This window comes from Myzus persicae, unplaced genomic scaffold, assembly GCF_001856785.1.
Source record: "Myzus persicae strain clone G006 unplaced genomic scaffold, MPER_G0061.0, whole genome shotgun sequence".
Lineage (NCBI taxonomy): Eukaryota > Metazoa > Arthropoda > Insecta > Hemiptera > Aphididae > Myzus > Myzus persicae.
Window position 1 is genome coordinate 230760 of NW_019103086.1, and position 13396 is coordinate 244155.

Below are 13396 nucleotides of genomic sequence, written 5' to 3' on the forward strand. Positions count from 1 at the left end.
GGGATGATTTTATTATTTCTTTTTTCTCCTAAGGATATGTCTCGGTTCGCGCTTGCTTAGTCACACTGCACATTGATTTTTGTAGCGTAGCTATCGGCCGCGTGGAGTTAAAACTACGAATCATATATATGTACACACATACACATCCACATCCACACCCTCATATAATATACATATATATATATATTAAATATATACATTATATATATATAGATATATATAGATATATATGCATATACTACGTATATTGAGCTTTTGTCCCTTTTATCGTTTGACCTATCACCGTCGTCGGATGCTCATATATTAACAAGAGATCGTCCGATACACTATATTATTATTATTGTTATCGCCGTCATTATTATTATTATAATAATAATTTAATGATGCGATCGTCTCGGTTGCGGGTGTACAAACGATTTTATTTTTGTTGGACGCGTAATTTTTAAATTTCCGTCCGGCGAGGTCTAGACGCGTAACTATATAGCGACGGCGGTGGCTGTTTGACAATCATCATCGCGGGGACGACGTGGAAAGGGGGTTGCCATGGATACCGGGGAGTGTGCAAAGGGCGTTAAAAAAAAAAGGAAACTGTCAGTCGCACGCGGCTAGCTATACACACACCAAGCGATACCGCAGGGTACTAAACTGTCTCTATATACTGCTGCTCCGCCGCCGCCGCCGCCGCCACTGCTGCTGCTGCTGCTGCTGCTACACTTGAAAAGTGGCTCTACGCGCAACTCGGATTTGACACTAAACAATACGCTCACAAAAGTCGGCGCTTCTCTCAACGTCGCCGAATATAATATTATTATAATAATATAAACGTATCGTTGTTATTATTATTGTGCTCGACGCTTTTGTTCTCGGTATACGCGTTTTTTCCCCTTCATTTCGCGTTTTACACGTATCGCCCGCGGTCCGGTATTTCGTACTTGCGATTTTTATCGCTCTTTGTTAATGTTTATGTCCTCTTCGTGATAATACCTATACGATTTTGTCCTTTGTTTTTCACCCGTCGTACATACTACCGCTGCCGCCGCCCGAAATCACGGAATCACGAAAATCTACGACGACAGTATGATTGAACAACAACTAATCAATGTATCCGATGCGACGTGGTCGTCGTCGACGATACCGCTACCACCAACGCCGCTGATGCAGCCGCCGCCGCTGTCGAATCGGCAGTACGCGCCACTGCAATAATAGTAATATAACGATAGCGCCGCCGTCGTCATCTGCTTCCGATGGTGCCGAAAACGAGAATATTCCATCCGCGACACCGATGTAGTGATGACGCTCCTCGCGGCACAACCGTCGTCGTCGTCGTCAGGACCACGTCGTAAACGGACAATTATATTTGTCAACTGTGGTTGGCAGCTTCTCGCAGTCAAAGGTACACTTTACGTCTTTACACAAGCTCATAATATACATAATATAGGTACGTGGATTAGGTACATCAGTATAGGCATACAAAGTAACAACAGATATTACAGTACAATATTATATACCTACCTACAACTATACCTGCTCATGACTTCATGAGTTATGACTTATAAATGATAATAGCTGAAAGTAGTGCTACTCGCGTATGTGTTGTTACAATGTGATGTCAGAACTCGGAATACGATACATCATTATACATATTAGATCGATTGTTATTATTATTATCTCGATTAACTAACCGGGTTGACTAGGTACTGTTCACTTTTGATAACATATTATTATTTGTATGCATGTCGAGTATCAAAATAAATTATTATAATAATTCAATGTAATATTACGTATAGAAAGTACCTATAATTACGCCAGAGTAAATTCATAGTTTTTATTTATCAACCATAGATAATAAGAATTAATACTATTCGTTGTAACGAAAGATACTTATCAGTTATCACCTATTTCAGGTATATATTTAATGTAGGAAGTAGGTACTATTTTTACATTAATACATAAAAGTATAAGACACTTTCTAGCTTAGATTTAATGTACTTTTTAGCTACATCAGTTATTATTATTATGTTATAAAAATATAATAATCAGCTTATAATTTATAAATATTTAATATATTACTAATAAGGAAATATATTCATTTACAACGTAGATATAAAATTATAATTTATAGTATTATACAAATAATAATTAAATAGATAGATACTAGAAGTAGAACAAAAATACTTTATATCTTATATAGGCTTGTCTTAAATTAAACTAATCGAAGTAAATATTGGTAAAACGTTCAGTAGGTACCTACAAATAGTGTAAATAACGAATAGTATACCTATTCACAACTATTGCAATTTCCAATATAAAGATGGGAGAAATAGGTAATCGCTTAGTGCTGCAGTAGGTACCCACAGTATAGGTGTCGAGTGTGCATCCTCATTAAGTATAAGTTACTGTAATGTATGTAAAATGTGTTAAATTTGAATTCAACGATAAATCATTGCATACGAAAAACGATTCAGAGCGAAGACGGTCTGTCAGCCAATATTACTATAGACCATGGATGAGCAGTTGGCGGACCGTGTACCTTTTCATCTGGCCCTTGTTACATTTTCAAATTACTTTACAATTTTAATTTTAAATTCTTAACGTCTATCGACTATCTATGTTTATAAATTACGTCGTTCGTAGTTAATAAATTCGTACACTAATCCTATGGCAGTTCAAACTAAAAACCATATGAGTTTCAAACAAATTAATTTGTATCTACAAAAGAGATTGACGTGTGTTTTTGGAAATAATTACCAGTTGATGATTATTCACTTTTAAGATGTTTCATTGATTTTCTCCCCCTCTAGATTTTAATGTTCTAAAAATTAGCCCTCTAGTAGTCAAGTAACTTTGAGTTGCCCATCTCTGGGACTATAGACTATAGTCTATGATTACCTTCCTTTATTTTATGATTTATTTATGTATTGTTTTGTAATATTATAAATTATTTTCTATAAGTAATACGATAGTTTGAAATTGTTGAATTCACTTTGGTCGAAAACATTGCATTTACTATATTATTAACATTTAATTACTTTAATATTAGTATAGATTATATTATTATCATATAATATTATTGTTATTAACTTTTGAGTCAATATCGACTTACCGTTAGATGGTGTGTGTGGTATAAATACACAATAACATACAATTTAGCCAAAATGTCATTTCGACATTGTCTATAAAAAAATACAAAATATATTATTATACCTTACTACGTAAAATCAAAATATTTTTGAATTACAATAAAATAACTAATATAATAAAACCGTTATACTTAGGTTAAATATCTTATAAATAATTTCGTCCAGATTTGAACTTAAATTTCTATAAAAAAAAAATCATGATTATATATCTTTAATATTTTTAAATAGCTATAGTAACAATTTACGATTAACTATATATAACGTTTTCAAGAATTTTGACATATTAAAATTTTTTAAATTGATATTTGAAGAAAAATCAAAAAACTAGATTAATTTATTTTCCTACCAGAAAATATAACAAAGTGGATAGTCAAAAAATTTGTTCTACTATAAAACGTGTACACATAACTACACAAACAAATAAACATCGTTGTAAGATCAATACATCTATCACTCCGTTTAGAATCTAATAGATATTGTAGGTACATCGAAATCAAATCGAATGATCTACTTTATTGATCGGAAAACTATAAAGAGATATTTTCCTTGCAGTATCTTGCACAGACTTACGAATTGTACGAACGTATCACGTACCTACAAACGTATTATCATCCGACTGCCTATGCAATTTTTTCAACTTTCAAGTAAAAACACCGTAGTGGATCAATATTAATTATTAACCTAACCCAATTGGTCCCTATTAATATAATTTTCATACCTTCTAAATTCTATAAACGATGGTTGAATACCTTTTTACTGTTTATTATATTATTGTCAATTTAAAATTAATTTATTAGCCACTTATAGAAAGAAGTTAATAATTGTCCGCTTTATTGGCTTTATGTTCAAAAATCTGCTAATTAAAAATAAACAGTGGAAATATGAGATTTATTTATTTTTCATAAAAAATGAATGCTTCGACTACTAGGTCATTAGCCTACATTTATATTGACTATGTATACTTTATTATGGTACCTATACAATGAATATACATTTTTTAAGTTCTTTACATATACCTAATACAGAAGAGCCTCGATAGTCCGGACCCCCGATAATCCGGTGAACGCGGTAATCCGGACGGCAAAATTCCAGGTTAGGTTATGAAAATTAAAAGTATTGTTCAGAAAAAAATTACCGATAACTATACTTAAGTTCTACATACATATTATTATAAACATTTTTTTTTTGTAATTCATTAGTTTAGCTTAATTTAATTATTATTCTTGTAATTTAAAATGCAATAAATATAAAGATGGTGAAATTAAAGTTAAATCTTAGTCATTTGAGTAGGTCATTTTGAAAAACCTCCGGTAATCCGAAAAATCGATAATCCGGAAGATGCTCGGTCTGAATTCGTCCGGACTATCAAGGCTCTATACTGTATATTAAATATTGTTTTAAAAATTTGGTATCAATGTCAATGATTTTAAAAAAGACGGGAATTAGGTGGGTGTTGTTTTTAATATTTATAGTTAGGGGTAAGTGGTAACTTATTGTTCACTGCGTGTAATTGCTTTGATTGATCTTAATTTATTTAAAGACATATATAAAAGAGCTATCCATTATGTACCTACACACATTATAAACATTTGAAATCTTACTATATGGTATATAAGTATGACGTACCTACATAGTACAGCTTATATTATACACAATTAGATTTTATATGATTATTAGGAAACTTTTTCGTATTATACGTTCTTAAACCATTTTACTCTATGATAACGATTTAGGTATAATAAGCATTATAACTTATAAATAATTGATGTTGATTGTAGGGATGTGGTTACAAGTTTAAAATACTTATCAAATTCATAAGACTATTATACATGTAGCTTGTAGCGATGAACTATCTATGTGCTTATGTGGCGGTGGTTTAAAAAGTCTGTAAATTCATAGTCAAGTTCAAACGATTAAAACGGTTTTTATCTTTATTATTATATATATTTTCATCGCGTCTATATTTACATTGTCGTTTTATTAATTTAAATTTGAACTCACTTTTACGAATAGATCAAAATGTTCTATAATTGTTCGAATTCACAGTCTATAATAGACATTTAGATAGGTGCAGGTTTTGGTAAATGTAATACATCTAGATAGATGTAACCAATACACTAACTTTTACTTGTAACTTTATGTATACCATATATATATATATATATATATATACTATAATTTATTCTTTAGAGTCTATACTTCGTCTGTTGTGAAGTTGTCTCTTGTCTGTATGAATTTGCTTAGGTACATTTTTTATATGGAAGTAAAATGTATTATGTCGTATTATATTCTGTTTAATAATTTTAATGTGAAAGAAGTCAACATAATACATGTCTCATAGTACATAATAATTAATATCCTATGCAGTAGGTATGTATTTGTAGGTACGATAATATTATCACAAAAATAATAAAAATCTTATTGTGAACAGTGCACCTATATATTATAGGCAGTAATCATCGAAAAACTAATAAAATATAATTTAGGTATTAAGTACTTATTTACCCAAAGTACACGAGTATACCTATGTATTTATTTTATTATTATAAATTGGAACGATTCTGACTTAATAAGTTTTGATTTATTAAGATTTGAATGTTTACTGTAATAAAAACCACTTATTATTGTGACATTTTGCATTATACATCAAAGCTATGAATATAATTGCCTAAAGTTTTAAAATGTATCATGTTTGTACTTATACAATACCTATGTCCTTTATTATACAGACAGTAAGTACGAAGTATACATTTATTATTACTTTATTTAATTATGCCTCTTTACGATAGTTAAAGTAATGTTATAATGTGCTGAATTTTACATAAAAATTAATCCATAATCCGATTAAATTGATATAATATTATAAAGTTAATTATTATTATTCTGCTTATTCTTTTATTCTTATTAAAATAGTCATGTTAATAGGTAACACTGATGTAATGTAGTTTAAAAATACCTAACAAATATCAAACTATATTATTATAGCAGTCTATAATATTAAATTCATTTTAATGAAAATATAATAACATGAATGGATAACATGATTTATTAATAGTTATTAATTGATGAATGTACATGAATATAATAGACTATTACGTAACGTTTAACTTTATTCAAGGGACTAGGGAGTGATGTTTGAAAACGGAAATACTATTCAAAGGGTAATAATAGAAATATGATCATAAGTTTGTGTCCTTTGTGTTGAGATTATATTTTATAAACAGTATCATTGAGCATACATTGTATTGTGTACATAAATATACACAGATATATACAGTACACAGTCAGTCGTATAGTAGGACTAGTAGGAGAAACGATTTACGCGAAAATTGTTTGCCTCTAATAAGAGTATAATTTAATACCAGACACCAGTTATTTCAGTTGACAGACAAAGTTTTCCATAGATCACATAATTCGTATACTAAGAGTCTAAGACTATCCACAGTATATTATATAAACCTAAAAGGCTAAAAGTGAATAATGCCGATTGTTGGAATTATTGAGTGAACATAATTTTCAGATGTAATGATAAAACATAGTATGGTTTTCCTATAACCAATAATAGGTACCTATATGTATTTATGATACCTACATATACTCAATGGTAGAAGATATTGTAAGTAAATGAAAAAACTAGAAATTTTGGTCATGTGACACTCCATAATTCACGATAGTAGTATAGTACTAATTATTAATAACATATAATGAGGAATAAAATATATATAGAATTTTTAACAAAGCAATAAGGCTATATAAAGGTTTTATTGATTTTGTAGTTTTTTTTTTTAATAAGGTGAAAAGTGTAAACATTAGTTTCATGTGACACATGTTTTTGATTGAAAACTGGATTTAGATTGTGCTTTGTATTAATACATTGTAAAATGTCCATGATATTTTTTTTAAAATTGAAAAAAAAACTTATGAAACAACGTTACTTAAAATAGTTTTGGATTGTGAGGAGTGTGAGAAAGGTATTGGTTTTCAATGATTTTTTCTTTCTTTTACGGGTTTCTTCGTAGAATACTTTTTTGGGTACCTAGTAAAAGTGTTCAAAACTTGTATACGACATCTCTAATCTCTATGTTGATTGTACTTTAAAATTTTGCCTTTTGATTTTTCAGTAGATTCAAAATATGTTTCAAAATTATGTTGTTTAATAATACAAATAACAATGATACATTTTAGCAATCGTCGCTTTAAATAATTATTGATATTTTTTAGTAAACCGAACTCAGATTTGAATAATTTCTTGATTTGCACCTCTCTAAAAATCTAAAATTTGAATATACAATATTAATATAGCCTTTAAGTGGTAGTTAGTCAGCAGACTACCATACACCAAGTTTCATCATGAATTACTTTTTCGTAAATATGGTGAATATAATAAACCAATTGCCTACCTTGTGGCTAGAAAGCTAAAACCTATCCAAGCCCCAAACATTACTCATATCACTAATTACTATAATATTAGTATATATAATGCACGAAATGTCTGAATAATGAATGTGTCTCATTTTTATTTTCGTTGTATTTGTGTTGTTAAGGTTCTAATATTATTATTAGATTAAATATAATAGAATACATGCTCATGGGGTATGTGGGTTATTATGTCACTGAATGCTCCAAGACTCCAAGAAAAGTCCATTTATCTTAATTTTTTGATTTTCAATAAATTCATAATTTTATTTTTAACAAAATGGTCTCGGCAGTCAGAATTAGATAATAAAGAAGTTATATACAAGTTAAAATGCTATAAATATTTTTTTTATAAACATTTTCTACTTTGATAATAATAATTTGGGCCAAATTAATTTTGGGGGGATCAGTTTTTTGTTTTGGACACCTTGTTAATGAAATGTGTGTACCCATACCCTTCTCTGTTAGGTATAGGTACATATTATATATACTATTTACCTAGTACCTTCTATTTATACCTATAAGAACTTAATGCAATTAATATTAATACTCATTTACTAGAAAATAATAGGTACGTAAATACCAACTATATACAAATACAATAATTTTATACAATAATAAGTATGTATTTAAAAAACTAGGCACTTACTTAAAATTAAAATTAACCATATTTAAATTTCTAAGATTTAATAAACTACGTCAAATAAATATTTATATTTTATTGGATACATTTTCTTTAACGTTTAAAGGGTTCATTTGGTATTATAGGCATACTGCAAGGCAGGGTAATTCAAATTTTATGAAATCAATGGAAAAATGTAAACCCATATATTTGTACAACGCAAACTGTTCAAGGAGACTACAGTATTGTATCCCGTATGTAGGTTATGTATGTCATCAAATAAAAAATAGTAGGTACCTATATTCATTTTAAGAGACTATTACACAATCTAATGACATCGTGATCGAGTATTACTATAATAAAGGAAACGCAAAAGAAATAATATTATCATCGTAAAAACCTCTTTTTTAGATACGTCCATAACCTAAAATAGAAAGAACCCTTTGTTCCACGAACTTTCAAAATTCAGAAACTGAGGGAAAATATTCCTTTTTAGTTTTTTCATTCACCCCGTCATTTTTAAGTGCATCAACCTATTGTTTCCACCAAACCCATTGTATTATGCCATATACTTTCGAATCTAAATACTCGTCATGTTTGAGATAAATTTTAGTTTATAGTTTATGGTATGGAGAAGAATTTTGATATTAAAATAGATGGAATGTAATTCTGAATGTATTTAAATAAAATTATAAATTGCCTTCTAGAAATATAAGATAAATAGATAACTAGATGCCAACATTTTAGACAAAGAATGTAATACCAAGGTACATATTTTAGCTATTAAAAATTAAACCAAATAAAACCGATTAAGTCGCTCTGTTATATAATTGTTAAATGTTAATTGCCCGTATAAAGTTTACACTATAGACTTAAGTCTTATAAGTTAATCACAAAAAGCTCATTATACTCGTATTTTGTTTTATTATATAGGTTGATATTTTAGCCACCTAATCATGCATAAAACATTAGTGTTACCATTACTCTAAAATATAAAATGGTTATTATAATCGGTTGTAATACAGTAATCACAAAATTTTTTTTATATAAATTTAAATCCAAATAATAAAATATTATTATATTATATTATACTATATTAAATTTATATTTTCTTTTAGCAAAAATTTAACATAATTGTTTTCCTGTAATTATAGTTATTTTAAAGTATATTTTATAGACTTATAGTGCCTTTAATCTATTTGACAATATTATTGAACTAAATAGCTATAAGCTACACATAACTATATATATATATCAGCTCACTGCTTGTTTACTCTCTCCGGCCCACGAGCAACTTAGACATAAGACATTTATGCAGAATCATTTTGTTTTTGTATTTTTGAGTCATCTTAGAGTAAATTCTTAAATCACCCATTACAAAAACGATAGAAAATAATATTTATATTTTTGTGGGTATGACTTATCGATTTGTTTAAATATTGTTTCAAAACAATTCAAACATCATTTAAATTTATAATTTTTTTTTTTTATTTTGAAAGTCGAATAACAGAGCCAAATAACAATAAAATATAAAACCAATATACAATATCCTCAAAAATATTATCCTTTATAATTTTTGTAAAAAGGTGATTTTACTCTAAGATTACTCAAAAATCATAAAAAACGATTTCAGGTGAAAGCGTTTTATCTATGTTACGTGCGGGTCTGAGAGACAATACAAATATTACGCTGACATCCTATTAAGATTAATATTTTATTTAGTACCTGAAATAAATTGTACCTAAATCTTATATACATTTTATATCATAAGTTTATGTTAAAATATATAAGTATATTTTGTTACTAATTTAATGTCAACTTATTTTAACTAATTGTTAAATATTGTTCACAATTATGTTAACTTAACCTACGTTCTTAATTTTAGGACATTTATGTGTCTAATAAATATTTTGAAAAACACAAATATTGACTGAAAAATAAGTCTTTGTTAAAAAAAAATAACCCTGTATATAACACATTCCGTATAGCAATTAGCAGGTACTCATATACACTTATATTATACATTCCTATACAGTATACATGGCTATATAGATAGTCTAAAACCACACCTAACTTAATAATGTCTAATATGAATTAAGTCATGAATGGAAAACAATTTATGTATAAAAGTTGAACTTTTTTATTTTTTATTTGTGTAAGAAATCATAAAATATAACATAATTATAAATATTATAATATATTATCAATGTTATAAATATGGAATACTAATATAACTATAATGGAATAATAAATCAACTATCAAGGAACAGAGAAACGAACATTTTTCTTTGCACGTGAAACGCATAATAATAATTCTTTATAGTATAATGACAATTAAAATATTAAATAATTTTGAATAATTTAATGAATTTTAATACCACGATAACTATAATGATGTAATTTTATTGTATTGTAGTTATTATTTTATTTTAACGTGGCCGTATTAAATAATTTATAAATTCAATTTTGTCACATTCTACGGACTTTATTTTTATTAAGTTTAAGATCTTACCATTTATTTTATGGATTATAATTAAGCTTATTTGTGAATTATTGTTATGTTTTGTAATATTTTCAACGAGATGTTACAGTTTAAAGTCTGAAAAGAAAGATAAAAATGTAGAAATGAACAAAGCAGTACAAAAATGTTTTTGCTTCGCCAACCCTTCTCCCTCGTATATTACAAACAACAGCTGATGAAATATAGGTAGTGACGAGCACTATACTGAAAAGTATAAATTTTACTTCAACAAACGTTATAATGGTTCAATTCATGCTCCAGATATAGTTTTGAAAAATATAAACTACATTATATCTCGTAAAAATGCTCACATATTAAAGTCTGTATACTCATCTGTATATTATTATATATTTTATAAATAATATAATGAAACGTAGGTTCCTATGGCATTTGTTCAATAAATCATAATATATATCATGGAATAGGCAATAGCCATGTGTAGGAACCTATGAAGTATCAACATTTCAAAAACTTGGGTTTTTAAAAGAAGATTTGAAAATAATCTTTATAAGTATAAATATACATCTAAAGCCTACTCTATTATTTCATGTTTGTGAATATTTTATATGAATTTAAGACTTATAGTTTAAATGTTGTCGCATTTAGTTATGTGTGCATGCGTAAATGAGTTATGGATTTTAGTACCTACCTACCTTTATTGACTTAAAATGTGTATAAATATTAAATAATGACAAATCCTTGTATAATTAAATAACAAATACCTATCGAATTTATAAATATTCTTATTACATATTTTTTTCCGACATAAAAGTATTTATATTCATAATTGCTACAAAGACCGATGCAACTGTTCAATTTAAATAATAATAAAATTACGAGCATAATGGAATCATTAAAAACAGACTCGAGTTCATAAAGATATCCAATAACATTCTTTAGGAAAATAAACTGAATACCATGAAGTTTTCTTTTGATCTTTGTCATTGCGGACTATACGGAGAAATAAAGAATTTTACCTTTTTTAAATTTACTCACTTTTATGTTGTCTTATACTTATGCAATCTCATTTACTCCTGCTTTATTTATAGAGAACGAAAGAACATTATTATAATTTATTAGTAATAAAAATATCTATAGGTAATCAAGTTATATCAACGTCTTAACTCATAAAAAATAAATCATAATAATATATAATAATTTTTTAGTAGAACTTGGTATTTTTTTTAAAATTTTTTGGTTGCCATTGGTTAATCGGGCAGATCAGGTTTAAGAATGCATCAAATTGAATTTTAGTACATTGTTTAACAACTAACAAGGTGGCTGTAGGCTGAGTTACACTTATAGCCGCTCATCGGCGTATACACAATCAAAATAATTAGCTATACAAATTATAATTATAACTATAGAATCATTTTTTAATAACAATATGTGTATAGAATCATTAAAATCATTTGTAAGTATTATTATTATTATATTTTTTAAAGGGGTTTTTAAAAATTAGACCTCTAAGGTGGTAAAAGGGGTTTTTTTATATAGCTATATAATACTCGAGCAACTCCGTGATGGGACAGCTAGTAATATATAAAATAGATTAAAATATTTTTTTTGTTAAATTTTACAGATGTAGGTTCTGCCTATGCACTTACTCTCAAGAAAACGAATTTTATTTTTTGTTGTAGTTTAAGGCGTTAAGTTAGTATACAGATTGTAAGTACATGTTTACATGTGACTATGGACTTATAAGTATATAATTTTAACTAAATAATTGTAAGGTTATACATAACTTGCTAAAAATATACTGATTTTTGATTAGAGTACCTACTTAAAAACATTTAATTTGTTTTTTACTAATACTAATAAAAAATATTTAATAGAATCAGCATGTCAATTACATAACTATAGTATTATTTTATACCATTAAAATTTATCCAAATCGAAAAAAACACTAAAATGGTAGATAGATACTTATTTAAGGATGATTGTAATAATTGTTTTTTATTCTTCAACAACCTAATTTAGGTGTAACTATAATTTATAATTAAATACACAATTAATAATATTGTTATTTCTAAACATCTTAATATATTATGCTGTTGTTAATAATGTAATTGTCGTCCAAATTACGATTTTAGGAAACTATCAAATAAATAATAAGTGTGTCGATCAAATTTAACTTATAACAAAAACTAAATAAATAATTAAATTGATTTATTAAAATAAAATTGTATGTTTGTCATTAACAGGTGACGAGATTCATATGTTCTATTGAGTTGTTCAATTTATCAAATCTTGACAAAATGTTGCTGATTCCTTCTAAAGCACTACTTCCACAGGCTTCTGGATCAAATACTAAGGATTTTATAACATGTACTGTATTTCTTCTCTTTTTAATTGCTGGTAAGTACAAAATATATTTAAATAATTTTCCAATACAAATATTATTAAATAATTCTTGGTTAATCAATTTTAAAAGTTACGGTTGAGTGTTTTTATTTTATTTGGGCGTCATTCGTGTGCAAAATACATATATAGGACCAAACTGCACATGAATTTTAAAATACTGTGTATTCCATTATTGCACACAAATTTAGTCGTATATTTTTCAATGCCAAAAACCCATAATCCGAAATTTAGACATTTGAAGAATTTTTTTTGTTTGACACTTTTTATACTTCAGAAATATTTTAGTGGTACATAGAACTACAAAACTCTTTCGATAACACTATAGCAGGCATT

At 27.4% G+C, this 13396-nt stretch overlaps 1 protein-coding gene across 1 annotated transcript in view; it reads left to right on the forward strand.

Moving 5' to 3' along the window:
- Window positions 1-603: 603 nt before the first annotated feature.
- LOC111033750 (CD166 antigen) overlaps window positions 604-13396 on the forward strand; it is a 28302-nt gene continuing 15509 nt past the window's right edge. Inside the window, exons 1-2 of the mRNA XM_022314654.1 lie at window positions 604-1393; window positions 12904-13057. Coding sequence (XP_022170346.1) covers window positions 12958-13057 — 100 coding nt within the window. The 5' untranslated portion in view covers window positions 604-1393; window positions 12904-12957. The remainder of the gene's footprint in view (window positions 1394-12903; window positions 13058-13396) is intronic.